Source organism: Falco naumanni, chromosome 1 (assembly GCF_017639655.2).
Source record: "Falco naumanni isolate bFalNau1 chromosome 1, bFalNau1.pat, whole genome shotgun sequence".
Taxonomy (NCBI): Eukaryota; Metazoa; Chordata; class Aves; order Falconiformes; family Falconidae; genus Falco; species Falco naumanni.
In genome coordinates this window covers 124,188,470-124,207,833 of record NC_054054.1, presented here as the reverse complement: position 1 = coordinate 124,207,833, position 19,364 = coordinate 124,188,470, and the positions used below count along the sequence as shown (strand labels likewise).

General features: G+C 51.0%; 2 protein-coding genes across 4 annotated transcripts in view; both read left to right on the top strand.

Annotated features, from left to right (window-relative positions):
• LOC121082514 (regulator of G-protein signaling 9-like) overlaps positions 1-18,850 on the top strand; it is a 38,048-nt gene extending 19,198 nt beyond the window's left edge. Inside the window, exons 10-18 of one of the 3 annotated variants that reach the window (XR_005826046.1) lie at positions 1,225-1,254; positions 1,924-1,985; positions 4,305-4,418; positions 5,409-5,524; positions 6,021-6,108; positions 6,640-6,778; positions 7,795-7,880; positions 9,227-9,820; positions 18,838-18,850. Coding sequence is in view for 2 of the 3 variants with exons in the window: in XM_040582031.1 (XP_040437965.1) it covers positions 1,225-1,254; positions 1,924-1,985; positions 4,305-4,418; positions 5,409-5,524; positions 6,021-6,108; positions 6,640-6,778; positions 7,795-7,880; positions 9,227-9,395 (804 nt within the window). In the remaining variant the exon portion in view is untranslated. Of the gene's footprint in view, positions 1-1,224; positions 1,255-1,923; positions 1,986-4,304; positions 4,419-5,408; positions 5,525-6,020; positions 6,109-6,639; positions 6,779-7,791; positions 7,881-9,226; positions 11,742-18,837 lie in introns of those variants that run through there. The other 2 variants (XM_040582031.1, XM_040582032.1) reach the window with 2 other exon arrangements.
• LOC121087163 (regulator of G-protein signaling 9-like) lies at positions 12,247-14,702 on the top strand. Its single transcript, XM_040591917.1, has 3 exons — positions 12,247-12,288; positions 12,414-12,934; positions 14,260-14,702. Exons 1-3 carry the CDS (start codon positions 12,247-12,249, stop codon positions 14,414-14,416), a joined length of 720 nt encoding a protein of 239 aa, XP_040447851.1. The 3' UTR covers positions 14,417-14,702.
• Positions 18,851-19,364: the final 514 nt, after the last annotated feature.

Genomic DNA, 19,364 nt, shown 5'->3' with positions numbered 1-19,364 from the left:
ATTTCCAGCAGACAAAGCTTTGTCCCCTTGCAATGCCACAGTGAGGTTTTCTGTTAGTACTACGCTGGCCAGGCTAGGTTGGTGTTGGGATCAGATGGGCTGGCTTCATGGTAGTGCTGTACAGATTGGCTGATCTGCTGCATATCTGGCTCCTGCTGCTGAAATCGTGAGTGTGCCTTCTCGAAACCAACCATGTTTCAGCAAAATAGGCATGTTTTTCTTCCATATAGAGAATAGTCTCTCCTTCCTGAGCTGGACTGATGACGATAGTTAAAATGCCAAAGCAGATCTGTACCAGTGTCCCCGCGATGGTCCCCTCGCAAAGCAGCCCTGGGAGAGCATCTTGCCTTTCCCAGAACAGGGGTAGCTCAGGGTACAGGCTCACTGGTGAGAAGATGGGAGAAGCAGGCTGCCTGCGGCATTCGACACCAAATGCTTCATCCCTCATCACTCGCAAAGTGTGCTTCACCAGGGCACTCGGCAGACCTGTGTCTGCCACAGGGTTACTTTGGAAGAATAATTCTGGGATGCAGATCTTGTTGGCTGAAATGGGAGGTGAAGAACTGAAACACTGCAATAAGCCTTTAAAGCCTTGCTGGGAGCATCCCTGACTTAGCCTGTCTTTCCTTCTGCCTCCTCAAGTTTATTTCACACAAAGTAACTGTGCTTCAAAGGAAGCTGTGTGAATAAACACCCTGCAGTTAATTTCTTCCCTTCAATTGCTTGTTCATTTGTGGATGGCATGTAACATAGTCTGAGTTATTCAAATCACAACGTAAACACCCTTTGCACAGCAGATACTGCTTCTGAGGCTTTTAATTGTGGTGTTTATATTTTGCAATGTGTTGGTTCCTGTCTCCTTTAGCTAATATTGAATGATCTAATCTGTGTCTCGTAAATGAATCTATTTTAGCTCCATTAGAATAACCCCTTAATTGAAGGCATACAGGCAGCCTGTGATGGAAGAAGCGATGCTAAACAGCAAATATGGCTAATGGAACGATTAACAGTAAATATGGCTAATGGAACGATTTACGGTGTGTGGATGCTCTTAGCTTTGATGATACCCTGATTAGCTGAGCTGCCGTGTTTGATTTTAATTGTAATGAGAATTAATTGGAGAGCACTGCACAACGGCAGCCCTGCAACTGTGTTTTCACATCTCAAAAAAGGCGAGTAAAAGCACTCGTCCCAATTTAATGATTTTTGTTCTTTATTTCACAGAAAAAAACTATGGACGTTTATAGAAGAGAGGTAAGTGGTGGTCCTTCCCTCACTTCTAGGTGTTCCTCCCGTATGTGTTGGTTACATCAGTGTTGTATGGAGGCTGAAACCCCCCTTTGCAGGGGATGAGCTGTTTTAAAAATGCCTGGGTTTGGCTGGCGGAGTCTCTGTTCAATGGAGCTTTTGGTCAATGTGCTTTCAGGACATTTCCTGCCTCTGCACCTCCCGCTGCAGGCAGCCAGCAGCTCTCCCAGTGACGGGAAGGCTCAAGCAAGGACAGCAAAATCCAATAGATCAAAATTAGTGGTGGGGAAATCACAGGAGATGCATCAAGTGGCGCCAGTGTAGAGACAGCCAAGGATCAATGATAATTATATGCTAAATTATCCAGAGCATTTGTAGGTGCCTAGAATGGTAGGTATTATGCAATTTTTATATAGCATGGAGAGTGCTTTTTAATTACTTGCACATTGCAAAATGCTCTTCTGGCATTTGCAATAAGCTCAGTGAAAACAGCCATTTTACTAAAACAGTTTAGGGATCCTGTGATTTCTTGGACATCCAAGAATTAGGGAAGAAGCAGTCCCTGTTGTAGGTAGCCTCAGTACCTGGGAGAGGGCATGTCTGAGGTTCAGATAGAGGTGGCCTTGTCTTCACACCTCCATGCTCCTAACTGTGGACGTGTCTGATCCCTCTCAGATCATGTACTATCAGCAGGCCATCATGAAGTCCAGAGTGAAATCTTCTGTCTCTCTCCAAGGGTAAGTCCTGATTTCCTTCTGTCCACATGTTAATTAGTCTTCAGTGCTTATCTCATGAGATGATGAAGTTATCTTCTCCAGCAGCTGGTGACTCAGTCAGGGGAATCGATGTGGTGGCCACACGCAGTGCAGTGTTGTTTGTGCTGTTCGGGCCGTGCCATTGCCTGGGCCAGGAGGCGCGAGGCAGAGGAGGGATCAGAGTCCCAGTCATGACGAAGAGGCTCCCTTGGAGCTAAGGAGAGGATTGCTGTGAATGTCTGCAGAGCAGCACCAGCCTCTTGGTTGAGATGCCCTATGAAATCAAGAGATGTTCAGACTGGTCAGGGCTGGACCGTGATGCCTGGAACTTGGTATATTTCTGTAGTTTGGAAAAGCGGCTGCGTGGAGGCTGCCTTGTGAGGATGCAGCAGTGTGTCTGTCCTGTGCTTGTTCCTGTGAGGGATGAGTAACCGGCGGAGACAGACTGATCTTCCCATCCCTGGTCCCCAGCCTGCTGCGCTGGATTCAGCCCCTGTGTGTGTTCTTGTTCACATAGTGATGCTCACCAGAAGGCAGCAGAGCTGGGGAGATCTCTGGTTATTCTGTGTTAGGAAGGAACACATGCCTCTCCATGAACATCCAAGCAATTAATTAGCAATTCCTCTTCTCAGTGGGAGTATTTCCTGATCAGTTTCTTAATGAAGCCAATTAAGTGCAAAGCTCCCAGTCCTAGCATTAGCCATTAGTGTGTTTGCCACAGGCATTTCTTACCTGGAATCTTAAGTGCTGGCCAGTTGCCTAGAGGTGCAGTCCCTATCTGTTTTACATAGTCATTGCCACCCAGAGATTCATATCAAATCTAAGATAAACTAGATGTTCAGCCTGTTCCCTGGGAGAAGGCAGTCGAGGATGAATGAAATTGGAGGAAGAGTCTGGGAAGCACTGCTGTCTTCTGGCGCCTTGCAAGTTGTGGTTCTCAGCAGTTCTGCTCATTTCATCTGTCACTGACTCCCAGGTCACTTAAAACTCTCCTGCCTCAGTTTTCCAAACTCTGAACTGGAGCTGGGGACACCTGGCTGCCTTCAGGAATTTTTTTGGTACTAAACTGTTTGGCAATGGAGCTTTTCATTCATTAGTTCTAGTCTTCTGATATGCCTATCACCTAGATGAAAAAAAATCCTCAGGAAATTTGGATCTCAGCTGCAGGATTGGGTCCAAATCAAATTATTATTGATGAGGATGTGAGCAGCAACTAGATAGTATGCATGCACCAGAGCATTCCATTGATTTAGGAGGAGCTGCGAGGCACTAATCATTAAAAGGACAGAGCAATGTTACTTGAGTTGACAGGTTTAGATTTGTAGCCTGATTAAAATATATGGATTGGAGCGAATTATGCAGGTGCTGAATGCCTTGGCATTTCCAGTGAGAAGATAGGATCGAGGACTTCTGTGCCAAACCTATGGTATGCTTTGTGCAGTAGCATTGGATAATTGCAGGATGTGTGCCAAGGTGCCTGTTAGCAACGGGCCCTTGGACAGTGCGCTCCAAGCTTTGAGCACATGAAAGCAGTTTGGCCTGGAAGGAATTTTAAATGCAGAAACCAGATGATTTTTTTCAAGAATGAAAAAGGGAGGAGAAATCTAAAATTCCAGGACGTTAGTGAAATCCGTTGTAATTACGAGTCTGGCCAACTTAGAAGGTAGAAGTGTTTGTCTGGTTCCTGCTAGGACAGAGACATTTTTGCTTCATGCCAAGCCCTCAGAGTCATTTGCAGAGGAATGAGCTGTGCGGTAGGTGAGCAGAGGAAAGGAGAAGCCTGGATGTGCCCTCAGCGCTCCCTCACCTCTCCTGCAGCTCCCTGGGCTCTCCCGCGCCCCATGGGAAGGCTGTGGAGAACTCACCCTCAACAAATACAGCACTTGCTTTCCTTTTCTCTGGCACTTTCCTCTCTGTAATGTGTGGCATAGCACGGCACAGGGTCAGGCCTGGAGAAGGAGGCAGAAGGCATTTGGGGGTTTAGTCCCACTTTCCTTGAAATGAAGAGGCAAAAGGAGGTGATGGAAGAGAGTCTTGTGTATACCTGCACTTGAACTGACAAAATGACTGCTTTGAAAGACAACCAGGAGATTATTGTTTGGGAAATGGAAAAGATGAACTGAGCTAATGAATCAATTTTTCTAGTAAGGCAGGGGCTACACTGCAGGTCCCTGTGCTGATAGGGCTGCGCCTCTGAAGATACCTATCTATGGTTGGTGCAACCACTTATTTGGTTGTAGTGGGGCTGGCTGCAATTCTGCCTGCAAATTAGTATTTTGATTTTGTTGGATTTGCTTGCAGGCTTGTGAAGTACTCTGAGCAGTTTCTCTCCAATGATCCTATCCTGTCTGGATGTCTCCCCAGCAACCCCTGGGTAACAGATGACACTGAGTTCTGGGATCTCAACTCAAAACTGTATGTATTTGTATGCTTTTGTCAGCTTGTGGTTTACACTGGCCTTTATGCTGATAGAAATCAGAAAAGGGAACCGCTGATTTCAGTGTGATATCTAGTCTCTGATCATAAGCAGGGAAGCAATTCCCTTTCTGACATAGCTTGGCCATGCTAAAGAGACTGTCTCTTGGGAATACTCCGTGCTGAACTTCCAGCGTTATCTTCTTCAAGTGGAGCCTGCCTTAACATGACAGAAATTCCTAAACTCATGATGGAAGTATGCGCTCAGCCCCTGCTGAGTGGGTCTAATCCTCCCCTTGCGTGAGTCTAGTCCGCTTTTCCTAGCACAGGAATGGAATATGACCAGTTACACTCAGGTGTAGCCCTTGGTTTAGCATTAACATTGCTAAATTAGGTGCTGCCAATGGTGTAGCAATTCTAGGTTCAACTACTGGCCCTTGGTCTTTGCACACACCCCAGGAGAGAGTTTGGGCTGGAGGCACATACTGGGAGTCCATCCTTTCTCTGAGGTCTCCCTTGGATTTCCATTCAGATAGTGTTTGCTAATTATACAGTGGCATCTCTGGGCTTGAAGCTTACAACATATTACTGGTTCTCATTTGAGACTGGCAATCCTGTTAGACTGATGGTATCCCATTAGACAGCCCCAAAGGATACTTGCACAGAATGCTGTTATAAGAAGCAAAGCTTTGGGCAGCAATCAGTGCCTCCTCCAGAACAGAACTGAGTGAAACCTGCAGCAAAGCTGGGCTGTCATTGCAAGAGCAGCGTAAATCTGAGCTAAATCCTCATCCCACTGTGTACCAAGTTGTTTAATTATGGCTTACTTAGTGGGGGCTGACTTCAGGAGCTCATTACAGCATTCTGGAAAACAGGATAGTGCTGAGAAGTCCCTTGGCATTCCAGCAAAGGGCATTTTGGTTTTAATTAATCTGCCAATTAAGTGGGCGACATGAAACTGGCCATGCTGTTTGTTTTCAACCTGTGCAGAGTGGAAGTCCCCACCAGAATGCGTGTGGAGCGATGGGCCTTCAATTTCAATGAGCTGATACGAGACCCGAAAGGTCGGCAGAACTTCCAGGTGTTCCTGAAGAAGGAGTTCAGCGGTGGGTCTGCTGTGTCTCTGTCTTTCTCCCTGCCTACGCCACAGAGCAGGACGCTGCACAGCTGAGCTGAGACAGAGCAGTGGTGGAAATCCATGCCTTTGCAGTAGGTGCTGTGAGCCGAGACGATGACAAAGTCACACAGTAAAGGCAGTAGAAGTGACTTTGGAGGCGATGGCTTTGCAGCCAGTGCATGCAATACCATCTAGTGGCACAGGGCACAAAATACAGCCCAGGGCACTCCCCGTGTGTGGGGATTGCTCCCAGGCGAGCTGCAACTGCCTGAATTCGCAAGCTCGCTTAGGTGTCAACGAGCAGAGAGCAGGGGAAAGCTGTATTCCTCCTTCAGTCCCAAGGGGATTTTCAAGGTGGTTGTAAGAATTGCAGAGACTGAATCAGGACCAAGGCACTGAGTCAAATACATTCAGTTTAGGAGTTAATAAATGGGATTGTGTTTTTCTCAGTCTTGCTCTCTGCTGACCGCATCCCTGTTACGCAGGAGAGAATCTGAGTTTCTGGGAAGCCTGTGAGGATCTCAAGTATGGAGACCAATCCAAGGTCAAAGAAAAAGCAGAAGAGATTTACAAGTGAGTGTGATGATTGCAAAATTTCTTGATTTCTTAAGCTCTTTGTACATGAATCCCATAACCTTCTTCCACACGTTGTCATTCTCCGCATTATTTATTCCTGAGACTTTTCTTTGTAAGCTCTCATCAAATGTGACTGTCCAGTGTCCCTATGTAGGAAATGAACTTTTGAAGATGAAAGCCTAAGTACTGTTTTGTTATATAGTTACTTTTCCTCTCTGTTCTCCACTATTATGTTTAGGTCTTAGCATGTAATCGAGAGGTGTGGAACAGCAAATATCTTGGGGCTGCCACGAGGAGAGTGGAGAAGCCCTTTTTGCTTCCAGTGGGCTCAGATTTGGTTTATATTGTGTGTTAACAGGGCAAGAGGAAGTGACTACATGTTGTAGTGTTGAAGAGGAGACTGACTGCCCAAAATCAGGACAGCAGATTGTAGTGGGGAGCTGAAGGGACTTTTCCTTTCATGCACAGACAGGAATCTCCAGGAATTCTCCAGCTGTTAATGGCAGTGTTGATTCCTTCTCCTTGCAGGCTCTTCCTGGCTCCGGGAGCAAGGCGCTGGATTAACATTGATGGCACAACAATGGGCATCACTGTCAAAGGCCTCAAGCACCCTCATCGTTATGTTTTAGATGCTGCTCAGACCCACATTTACATGCTGATGAAAAAGGTTTGTTATTTGTTTCCAAAGCCTTAAGGGGATTCCAGTCCTCCGGGCCTTTCCGTGCCTTTGTGTGCTATCAGCTGTCACTTTCAAGTGGCCTTTGTTTGAAAATCCTTCGAATTTGCTGACTTAAGCAAGCACTGCTTCAGGCCTTTGTATTTTGCTGCTGCTTCTTCCCTCTAAGGCAGCTGTGCCCAGGGTGGTGGAGGTCAGGTGTCTGCTGGAAGCCCTACTTTCTAAAATACCAGCTTGGTCACCAGCTCGTTCAAAGCTTGAACAAATCTTTTAACTTGACTCGGTTAGTACCACTCTGTGCCACATCAACTGGATTTCAGCAGTGGATGGGAAAGGTAGTAGCAATTGTGATGTAACTGCATGAGTTTTGTACCAACAGCATAGGCAGACATGACCCATCTTAAGTTTTACCGAGTTTTTTCACACATTTTTCTGTGGTTGTGTTTATGGACACCCTTTTTTAGGTTTGACTGATGCAGCAGACTGCGGGCTGCTATCAGCATACAGTATGTCATGGCTGTCATTAGATCCTGGTAACTACAGATAACCTGTAACTCCTCCTTATGAGTGACACAAAATACACTTAGCCGGAAGGAGTATTATGGGCCAGAGCAGCAGCTAGTGCATGTTGACACTGAAAGCAGCAGAGCTGCACTGGTTTTCACCAGTTGCTGAAAAAAGTCCGGCTCCTGAAACATAATCACGTTGCCTCCCAATGACTGTGAGACACCGCTGGCTTGGGCTAAGCTCTGTTCAGACCTTTTGGTCTGGGTCTTACCTGGGAAGCTTTATTGTGAGATGGAAAATCCTGGGAGTTTTACACCAAGATGAAAGGGTATTGGTTTAAATAGCTACATTTGCCTGCAAGATATAAAGTCCCTTGGGCTGCTGGGGGAGATTATCCAGTTCCCAGCCTCCCTGGCTCCTGAGCAGTTGTATTTGGTGGTGATTTTAATAAGGGTGTTTGCAGCCCATAACTACCAGTTTCTCTTTTTTTCTCCTAGTAGGACTCCTATGGCCGCTATTTAAAGTCTCCAGTATACAAGGAAATGCTGGCCAAGGCTGTTGTGCCACAAGAGACTGTCAAAAAAAGGCAAGTGAAACTGGATGTAATTGTGGGGTTTGTTTTTCTTGTAGCAAGGGTAGAAAAAGCCTGGGTTGCAGCAAAATTACTATGATTTAGACGTTTGTTTAATGAAATAAGATTTTTCACTAAGAAGATGCCTTGCTTTGAGACTGATTGTGCTGTTTATTTGTGAGCCCTTTGGAAGCGCCTTGTGTGCAGTCAGGATCAACTTGGCAATTGCTTGGCTGCCTTGTCTGTTGGGTCTATTCAGAAAGGCTGTGATTGTTGAATTAATGACAACTCCTTTCCTGGAAGGAGAAGGTACTGTGTACTGGGCATGGGAAAACTCCTGCCCACAAAACACTGGCTGCTGAGGAGACACAGAGCCACTGCAGGGTCCTCCATGGGTTCTGCTCAGCTCTGCCTGGACAAAGCTGCTTGCCCCCTGCAAGGCGAAGGTGACAGGCAGCCACATGGGAATAAACAGCATCTTACTTGTGAGGGACTGCTGGCACAAGGTAGACGGCATTAGAAGCAGCAGGCTTGAAATGGCTTTTTCCCAATCAAGAGTTTGAAGTGTAGTTGCTTCTTAAAGCTGAGTGTACAGCGTCATGGCGAGCCTGGGTGGTGTGCTTCTTTCTCTGTTCCTCTTCCACTCATCAACCTAGCAAGCAAGAAAGAGGAATCATGGACTTTCACGCTATTGTTTCATCTAAAGCGCGTTTCAAGTCAGTGGAAAAAACCCTCCTGCTGACTTGCCTGGGGTTTGGTTAGTTTTTCCCTGAGCCACACATCACAAGATCCCTGGTAGATGCTGGTTAATCCTGGCGACTTTGTGTTTGTCAGTGCTTGTTCTGGACACTCAGTGGTCAGCATCCTGGTTAAACTAAAGAGCTAGTACCTCATCCAGAGGTGGCTCAACACTTGTTTTCCTTGCTGCCGGTGATGGCTTTGCTGCAGCAGGTAGCAAGTGGGTTTTTGGGGTATCATATCACAGGCACCAGAAACACCTATACTGGTCCCTATCTTGATCCACTCATGGCAGGTGTTTGGCTTCACACTGAGAGTTATGTGCAAACACGACAAAAGGAGTGAGGTACCGGCCATCTCCTGGCCCTGGAGTCACTTACGAGGACCAGGACCGCCTGGATGCTTTTAGCAGTTTTGTAGCTCATGTGTGGGACCGTGTGACTGAGTCCTACTTTGAACCACCCCGTCCACAATTGCACTTCTTTGTTTTTGTGCGGGTGACAGTGGCACATGTCTCCGTGTCTGAGCTTGCCCTCCTGGTAAATTTGCTTACTGGGAGTGAGTTTTTGGTGCCTTTTGACTTTTCAGTAACACCCTGCTTCTTTCACTCCCTCTCTGCCCAGCTCCCCTTTCCCGTTCAGACGCCGTCACCTGCGCTCCAGCCCCAGCCCCATCATCCTGAGGCAGCGGGAGGAAGAGGCCAAAGCCAAAGAAGCCGCCGCGACTGTGGACATCACACAGGTCATGAGCAAGCTGGACCGCAGGAGCCAGCTCAAGGAACCTCCCAAATAGGCTCTGAGCCCCGCAGGGCACAGCCCAGGGAAAAGACAAGCCGAGCTGGTGTTGAGCTTCGTCTCCCCTTCCTGAAGGTGTCAGTGCTGCTTTAGGTTTGCAGGCCGGCTCTGCCAACAGCCTGCTCCCGCACGTTGCCATGGCTTCGGGAGCAGCGGATGTCGCTTCCCAGGCAGGTTAGGCATGGGAGTGCTGGTGGGGCCTGGCTGCTGGCTGTGCCGGACTCGGGGTGCAGGGCCCGGCTCCCTCCCTGCACCCCTCGGAGAGGAGGGGGTGCCTCCTGGGTGCCTCGAGCTCCCTGTGGAGGTTGGGTGGCCCAGCTGCCTCCCCCTGCCTCCTGTTCCTCCAGGAGGTGGGGTGGCACAAGGCAGCGTAAAGCTCAGCAGTCCCAGTCCTTTGGGTTCAGGTCCTTGTGACCCTGCAGGGTGAGGTGGCCCACCTCGGAGTGCGTCCACGCTGGTGTCCATCCTCTCAGAGGCGTGCGTGCCCTCCCAAGGGGTGTATCTTGGCCACCCACTGAGAGGAGTACACTCCTCACTTAGGTATCCTGCACCTCCTAGCCAGTGCAGCGGAGCCAGAGGCAGATCGTGAGGGTAAACTTCTTGTGAGGATGGTAAGGATGAGTGTTTCTGAAGGTTTAGATGACGCTTTGAATTTTAATGATGCTCACAAGTGCCCCTGGGACATAGGAGATCTCCCCCGTGACTCCCCTGCACAATGAGGTAGGTGTGCAGGTGTAGCAAGCCATTGCTCACAGGAACCTGCAGGAGGGCTTGAGAGACGCAGCCATGCCTTTGTGTTTCTTTTATCAAATCTTTCCTACCTCTTGTCTTGTCTTTTTCCTGCTCTTCTATTTTCTGTTGTTAAAAAAACTTAACGGGGTACTTCCAGCTTGTAGCCCAGAAGCAGGGAGGAACCAGGGTAGAGGTGTTCAGAGCTGATTTCAGCTTTAAGTAGTGGTATGTTTTGTGGTTTTTTTTTTTTCTTTTCTTTTGCTCTTTAGAATGAGACAACCTAAAATACTACCTTAGTGCTAAAGAGCTCAGGGAGATTCCAGGCTTTGTTGGGAAACCAGAGTGTCATGGACCAGGCCAATGATAACCAGAAGTGAGAAGATTCCTGCAAAGCCCAGTGGAGGGAATTGGGGGGCAGAAAAGCTTTCTTGTTTGTTAAAACTTAGAGGAAACAGAGGAACTGGGTGGGAAGCACTGAGATCCAGGAAGCTTCTTCACTCTGGTTTGTATTGATCTTCTGTTCTTACTGCTGGTACGATTTTAGAGGAAATGGGAGGTGGAGGAAGCTGGATGTGAGTGGGAGCCCTCAGGTACTGGGGTGCATGCAGACCAGCCCCTTGTGAGCAGGCAAGATAGGCAATAGCTGTCCCCCCAACAGCTTGGAACAGCGATTCTAGCCCTCCCTGTGTGCGTTGTCAGGAGGAGGAATCGGGGCTACCTGGTCTGATCTGGTATCACTGCAGAACTAGTCTCCTTTGCTTTGCAGCCGAGCTACGGAGATTTTCTTGACCTCCATTGACCTAACGGTGATAAACCTTCTTAGAGGAATTGAAACCACGTTGCATGAGTCTTTTGCTCAGATGCCCTTTTTCCCAGTGGAAGCAATGGCAAATTTTGCAATGCTGTAAGGGTGAGCGGGCTCAGACTGTAATTTCTTTTGAATTAAGGTCTAATACTGAGCAGCATCAACCTACCTTGACATAAGAGCACTGAAAGATACTCAAGAACGTAGCAGGGTTGGTCCAAAGCTACTTGGATGTGATGAGCTCTGCAGTCTCTTCAGGGTTTGTTTAACAGGGAGCACTGAGCATGCTGGGACTGCCAGTGTGTAGTAACATGAGGAAGATCAAGTCAGAGTATAAATAATAAATAACAAATCTGTGTGTTCCAGTCAGTCCCTCTGATTCTACTTCTATTTTGTCTGCAGCTCTGCTTTTTATGTTCCCTCTATCCATTCCTTTCTCTGATTTTTCATCATCTCAGCTTTTCATCGTTGTCCCCCTGATGTGGGTTAATGCTGCATGCTCTGGAGTCACTGTGCTTGTGAAACACCAGGCCTGCACTTGCAGGCAGAAGCTGGCTCTGTTCTGCTTAGAGGCTGAATAAGCTGGCATGACCCAGCGTACCGCTCCTCGGGCCCTTGCTGTTCGGTCCCTGAAGAGGAAGGTCGCTGGTACAAAGTGTGACCATGGTACAAACTGAACTTCACTTTGTGCCAGCCAAGAAATTGTTTGTTTCCATTGGAAATCAGAGCAATGTGTTGTTTCATTTCTTGGCCATCGCTTCCATGCGTTCATCTGTCTAATAAAAATAAATGTAGAAAATGAAAAAAGAACCAAGTTCATCCTTCTCTGTCTTGTCTCAGTGTGCTCACCCTTCACTGTGTCATCTTTCTGCCATGCGTGCATACATTTTCTCTGTGTTCCTCCGCTCTCAGCGCTTCTCTTGGGACACTTGAGCTGCGTTTCATTTCTGCTGGGAATGAGTCCTCGGGAAGCAGGGGGGGGGACACCCCAGCATGCAGCGTGTCCTCTGCTGATGCATCTGTGCTTGGGCTTGTCCTGAGGGCTGAATTAGCTGAGCTGGAGACTTCACAGCACCAGCCAGGGACACTGGGGGCTTCAGCACAAGATGTGGCTTCTTGTATTATCAGTCGTCAGGGGTTGGAGCTCGGTGTCCTATTTCTTGGCCACCACGGCAGCCAGCACAGTGGTGCTTTGGGTATGACACGGTTATACCATTCGTAACCGAGATCACGTTCTTGGGGTAACAGACTCCTCCGTGCCTAGAGCTAATTGCTGTAAGGAGTGAGTCAAGCTGGTGTCCCCTACAGTGCCATGGCGCGTGTGGGGCCGGATCTGTCAGCACCGCTGAGGCTGGTAGCAGCGACCCCGTTGCTTTCCATGGGCAAATTGTGACACCTCCGCTCTCCCGCTGCGGGGGAGCAGGGAAGGGGACAGAGCTGCAGGGGAGGGGGGCACCGGCCCAGGCTTGGCCAGGGTAGCCATCGGCTGCCTCCCAGCTCAGCCCTGTCTCTCCTGGTAGCAGTGGCCCTTCTCCTCCTGACGAAGCCTGGGGAGGCCGGGCCAGCCTCCGGCATGGGCATGCTGTGCCCCGGGGCCTGACCGAGCCTCTCTCCTTTTCCTCCCCGCAGCCATCCCACCACACCTCCCGGGCCCCCCGCCCGGCTGTCTACGCTGGCACCGACACCCCGCCATCGCTGCCTGCTGCCTCCCCCGGCCCCCCGGCCCAGCCCCACCGCGCCGCCTGCCCCAGGCCCGCCAGCGAGGCCCCAGGCGGTGCCCAGCAGCAGCCCGAGGGGGCCGGCCCCGGCCCCTTCCCCTCCGCTGGTGGCAGGTCCCGCACGGCCGCCCTGTCCTTCGGCCGGTTCCTGAGGAGGGGCTGCCGGGCCTCGCCCGTGTTCGCCGCGCTCTCGCCCCGGTGCCCGGCCGTGCCCCACGGGAAGGTGCAGCCGCTGGGCGAGCGGGAGCGGCGGCTCCGGCCGGACGCCGCAGCGGTGAGCAGGTAAGCACCGCGCGGGCACCTGAGCCCCCGTGCAGGGCTCGCCTCCGGTCCCGTGTCCGTTCGTACATAGAGGTTGAAATGGCGCCAGCTGAGCCCGTTAAAGTGGGCCTTGTGCTTCGTATTGCAGTCGGCTGCTGCCGCCCCCCGCCCCGTGCGCCGCTGTGGGGCTGGTGTAATGGTGGCTGCGGGAGTGGGCACCCTGGTACCTGCGCTGGTGTCCCCCTGCAGCCGTGCCACCCCTTGCCCGCGTCCCCGAGCCCCACGCGCTGGGGCAGGCCGGAGGAGGCGATGGCCCCTTGCACGAGGCAGCCCCAGCTTGGCATGAAGTTACGTTTCTCCCCACATCAAGCACCTTCATGGGCTGTGGGGCCTTGCGGCACAAGCAGCAGAAGCTGTTTGACCAATTTTGTTATTTTGGTGGCTTCGGAGATGAGCTCCAGATCTTTGCACCAGCAAAGATGGTGAGATGCTCCGGTAGTGGGGGGCAGGGCCCCCGTACACCCTGAGAATGTGGCCAGCCCGGCTGATGGTGCCGTTCCTACCGTTGCATCTCAAACCCACCGCTGGCGTTGGTGCTGCCTGCCCCAAATCGTGGCCAGGCCTCCAAAAGCATCTCTTCCCCTTGGCTCCTTGCACTTGCTCCCCATATTGGATGTGGTTTTTGATGAGAAACAGGCAGGAGGCCACACCGGTGGTTTCTCTCTCCTGCACTTACACCTCCTGTTTTGCTTTTGAGTCCTGAATTTGGCAAACCGCTCGTACGTTTGTGTTTGTTCTCGAGCATTGGTTCCGGTTTGGTTTAGGGTTTGAAAGTCAGAGGAGACACAGAAGTAACAAGGGAGGAGAAATCCTGAGGGGGATCGTGAACGTTTGTCCTGCCAGAGCAGGATGCGTATTCATATTCATATTCATAATCTGGGGATTTCTTGCCTGGAGAGGCTGTCACTGTTGAAACTAAATCCTGGCCATGTCCTTCACCAAGAGTAACATGTCCTCAATCTCTTTTAATCTACCTTTGCTGGTGACCAAGTGGACGAGTCCACGTTATAAATTCAAAAGCGTAAGTCTGAGGGCTCCTGCTCCACCTGGCTCTGCGCTCCGGCTGTGCCAGAGCTGGGTCACACAGCAGTTTTGCTTCAAAGGGCTGGGAGTGCACATTTCCTTCGTTTTCCATCTCTGCAGGCTTGTGCCCAGGAGTTTTGCTTTGGGATCTGGGGTTTGAACAGTGGAAAACTCAAAGCCAGACTCCATGCTGCGTGTTCGCTGTCTCCGAGCGCACATCAAAAAGTGCTGTATGCGTGATGAGTTTTTATTTCACAACACAGCTTCTTCCAAATAAAAACGGATGCTCCTTTGGAGAGCCGGATCTACCCCATAGACTCTGAGGAGGGAGAGGACAACCGCCACCGAGCTTGTAAGGACTCTGCGAAGGAGGTGATCTGCCCGTGGGAGAACCCCGCGGAAGAGGGGGGGGCTGGGTAACGAGCAGCCCAGACACGGACGCTCTCTCCAGGCCTGAGAGCACAAGGTCTGCCACGTACAGCTGGGTATAGGGGCCGCGGTGTGAAGAGGCGCGTTACGGCCACCCTTTAGCATCAAGGAGGCTCCGACTCTGCAGCTATGAACGGCGGACCCTGCCGTACCCATCTGCTTGTGGTTCAAGAATCTGAAGCATTTCTGGACTGGTTTTCTTGGCTATCTTTGGTATATTCTGATCTGTTCATTACAAACGTCTTGATAAATGAAGCTCGTTTCTTGCCTTGCAGCAGACGGAGAATTTATGTGTGTGTATATCCTGGGAAATAGCGTCTTATCTGAACTACTTGCTTGGCCATGAGGTGTCAGCACACTGTACACAGCACAGCTGGAGCAGAGCTTGCAGGCATTTTTCAGAGTAGGACTCGGACTTCAGTGCCAAGTCTGGGGCACGTTTGCGCCCCCAGCTTGGGTCCACCTCTTATTATTACTATCTTTTTAATTTTAAAGCAAGTTCATTAAAAGGTAGCTAATTGCTGGGGAAGGTAAATTGAACCCCTCGTGGGAAGCTGTGTGCCAAATGGCGTAGCATCGTTCCTTAATCCAAACCAAAAATGGTCCCAAAGAGCAAGCAGTGCAGGAGAAGAGCAAAGGCTCCAGAGCAGTTCTGCGTTACCTCCAGTGTCCCTTCTGTGGCCTCTCGGTGCAGGGATGGGTTTTGAAACCATGACTTGAGCTGCACCCCGGCAACACCTGGGAAGATCCAAACCAAACCTGTGTTGGTGTTTTGGACCTCCCCAGACTTAGACTGGTGCGTTGCCACAGTCTTTACTCGTGTTGTTATCAAGAGTGTTAGAGCGTTGCTTTCCCTATGTCGTGTCAGTGTTGAAGATGGATTTTTGTTCACGCTTGGAGGGTTTCCTAGATGTGCGTGGTGTGGGTCATCATTCTGTAATTTGGCCGTGTGGCCTGTGACTTTTGGTGTTGTTATTTTGCACTTTCTAATTGTAAACGGAGCTTTGCATGTGTGGCTGACATGGTTCGTCATGCCCATTGCTACTGTGGGATTTAGTCTCTCCTCCCACATGCTCAGTGGTCCCCATTTCCCCCTGGTTGGGGATGACACTTCTCATTACAGGGCAGGTCGGGAAAACCGAGAGGCTGTTTCTGTTTCCCAAGTCTCTTTCCCAGAGGAGCAGGAAGACGCACTGCCCCAAAGCGAAGGTCGAGCGGGAGGGTGCTGCCCCGCGCCGCCTGTGATGTTCCCTCTGTACAAACGCGTGCCTGCTTGTGCTGGCTTTGCTTTGTGGGAAGGATCAGGCTCTGCTCTGGCAGTCACTAGTGGTGGCCACCTGTTACTCAGGAGAGACAAGTGTGGTGTCTTTTGCGATTGTTTTTGTTGATATTGTTACTCAGCTGCTCCTGACGAGACACTGGTAATGTATAATCCAGGCAACACAAAGGAAGACATTGTGATGTGTAAGTTAATAATATCATATGTAATGTTATGTACATATTATAAGAGCTATCCTACTATTAATATTTGTCTCACTGGTTTGGGGTTCCTCCTGTGCGCCTCCTTGCCTTCTACTCCAGAGGCCAACAGCAGCCACGGATCAGCAGTGTGTGTCTGGGGCTGGGAGGTGGGTCGTGCTCCGTGGAGACAGTGCGTGGTGTCACGTGGAACCCCGTTGTCTGTGGTTTCCTCCTCCTCAGCACTGCTGGCGTGCACAGAGCCATGGTGGGCACTCAGCACCAGCTCCCCAGCTGGCTTCCTCACAGCTGTGGCTCCACGTGTCCTCGGCTCGCTGCGGAAGACGCATGCCTTGTCCCGCTTTCACAAGCTGATGAATGCGTGCTTTCTCCATGATGAACTTGGGCGCTACTCTTTATTCGGTATGTGCTTAGCAAGAGCAACACAACTAGTGCTAATTGGTACCCACCTACCATGAGAACCTCTTTGTAGTGATGTACAGTTTGCTAGCCACAGGGGAGAGGGAACTTGCCAAGAGACCCTTGTCAAAGAGGTGGGTCTCACCCATGCTGGCCCCACTGAGGGGTGGCCGCTTCCTTTGCTGCAAAGAAGCGTGGAGGGTTTTCTAGAAATATCTCCGGGTTTATTTTCAGTGGCCTGCGGTGGAGGCAATCAGCCTTTCCTCTGCAGGCAGAGCTTGGTGGTTGCCGAGTGGGGAGCAGGCTGTGGCTGTGCTGGCTCTCCCGTGGGGCACGCGCAGGCGATGGAAAGCTCATACTCGCTGGTGACCCGTTCTGCTCCTTAGGGAGTGGAGCGTGAAGTTCTCCCCATCTTTGCCAAGGAATCAAATAGTGCCTTGGCCTCATGCTCATCTTCTAAACCAGAGGAAGGACTTCAGGGTCCAAGACAGGCTGTTCTGTCAGGGCTTGGACACCCTGATGCAATTGCATCCAGACAGACAGGTACGTACAAGTCCCAGAGGCCAGCACTGGGGGTTCCCAACATTTATGTCTTCAGGGCACTGCTTTTTTCCCCCACTGTCTTCCAACTTGAGGACTCCTACAGTTTTTTTGCCTTGTGGGGGCACAGACCCCTGCGTCATGCATCTCAAGCCCATGCCTTGCTTTCCTTCCTTCCTCCCTTCACCTGCAGACCCCCCAGGTGCCTGCTGACTGCAGGTTGAAAACCGCTGCTCCGGGGGCCCTGGATCCCTCCTGTCACCTCGCTGTGCTCGCACGGTGACATCTGAGGATCTCGCCCCCGCTGGAGGCCTGGCATGCCGGAGTCGGGAGCGCTTTCAGCTCTTGCAGTTCAAATCCCCTCGCTGTGCAGGAGCCCATTTAATGCTGCCTGGAGTCACCTGGAAGAATTAGCTCACTGCAGCAACTTAGACATCCAAGGTATTCCGATAATGTGAGGGATGTGTAAGGTTAATGACTGGAAAAAGTGATCGCTCCCTGGGGGCAGTTTCTCAGAAAACTCCCTGCTGCTTGGCTGACAGAAGAAAGGAGACTCCAGCAGCAGCGAGGAAGCCCCGTGCCCTCTCCGCGGCGGCTCTGCTCTCCTGCCCCCCACCGCTGCGGGGGCTTGCGGCTGGCACAGACCCACGGAGCAGCCATGGCCCCGCTCGGGCTCGTCGGTGCTGGAAGAGCTCCCCACGCTCCAGGTCTGAGCTGATGTGCTGCAGGAGGGGCCACAGTGGTCGGACTTTGGATATTGTTTGCAAGAACTTGGAAGGAAGATGCTTAATTAGCTGTGTGGTCCTCCAGCGTGCTTCACTGCCGCGTGGGGAGGTCCCACACCCCGTGTTAGCGCGGGGTCCTCCAGCATCCTTTGCTGGGGCTCAGGCTGACCCACGGCTGCTGGGGTTTGTTCACATCCTTGCTCTGCAGCGGTGGGCCAGCCTGGAAAGCAAGAGCAGCTTCTGAGGGCTCTTCCCAGGCTGCCTCAGCCATCAGCCTCAAGGGGACACTGTTGGGATAGGATGGGAGCGAGTCCCAGGCTGGTGAACCTCAGGCTCTTGCTGGAGCTTTGGGCAGGAGGTGGATCCTGCGGTGGGCTGCCAGCTCTGGGGTGCTGCGGCTGGGGCTGCTCACCGGGGGTGCTGCGGGGCTGGGGTACGCGCAGCTGGAAGGTGTTGGCAGGGCTCAGGGAACCGGTTCAAATGTCCCGCTTCGAGATCTGCTTTCCAGGTGGTCGGCATCTCTCGAATCTGCCTTCAAGCTTGACATTTCAGTCTCTCCTCTCCGGCTGGGACATACGGCCAAGGTGCCAAAAGCACCGAGAGCCTTTTTCTTCCTCTGAAGTCTTGGACTGTGCATTGCTCAAGTCTCGTTAATTTAAAAATGGAACAAAGAATGCTCAGCATCCAGCAGGATCAGGCCTCAGGAGCAGGAAGTACCAGCTGGCTCAGGAGAGGGCTTGTTCCCCTGAGATTCCCAGCGTGGTTTTGGCAGGCGGCGTGGTTGGGATGGCTCTGCGAGCAGCCTCGTCCTGCCTGAAATGCCAGCCGTGGCAGAACAGCTGACTCAGAGCATGACAGCTCTTCACAGCATCCCCTTGTGAAAGGAGCTGTCAGAAACGTTCCTGACACCGCTGCCTTCACATTTTGTGAGGGTGGCTTGAAAGCGGAGATGTAAGCGGAGCCCACGTCATGACGCTCTTGCAAACGGTGCTCCGTGGGTGGAATTCACCTCTGTGCAGGGGCTGCACCACGTTACATCCTACTGGGCTCCCAGAATAGGATGTCAGGTGAACAGAGGTGGTTCACGGTACATTCGCCCTGACATCTGAATGTCTGAATTATGGTAAATGTATTATGAAAGAGTCATTGTGACTTGGCTTCTTGGAGTGCAGGAGCCTCAGGGATCCAGGAAGAAAGCCAGTCACTGGGGTAATTTTCCCCTTGCCACAAGGAATATGTTTTATGCATTTTGCAGTGCACCTAGCCCAGGAGCAGAGGTGAGCACCTCACAGGATCTCTTTTAGGGCAGAGGTTCCTAGATCTGTTCTGCACCACGCTAAACAGGAAAAAATAAGCTCTTGCAAGTCAGTTTACTTTTTAAAATTCATGTTGCCATAGCAGCTTAGCACACTGTCTCAAGTCCTCCTTGCAAAACTTTGATCACCATGAAAACAAAATTATGTTGTTCTCCAACGTGTTCTACATATAAATATATCGAAGTTCCCATAGCTCATGCCTCAACGTCTCTGCAGAGACCTCTTTTATTTCTCACTCACAAAAAATTTCTCTGGCCAAGGGACAGTATTTTAAATCCTTGAGGTGCATCAGGCTCAGTCTTGGTGTGAAGCTGGCTCCTCAGCATCTTCATGGTCCTGCTGCTCGTGTTCCCGGCTGAGGTTCTGGTTCCAGTGGTTTCTAACACACTCTGTACACCACAGCACTGAAGCCCAGACACCAGCTTCTGTCCCCCAGGCTGTGGGAATACCCTCCTCCCTTGGCTCTGCTCTCTGGACATC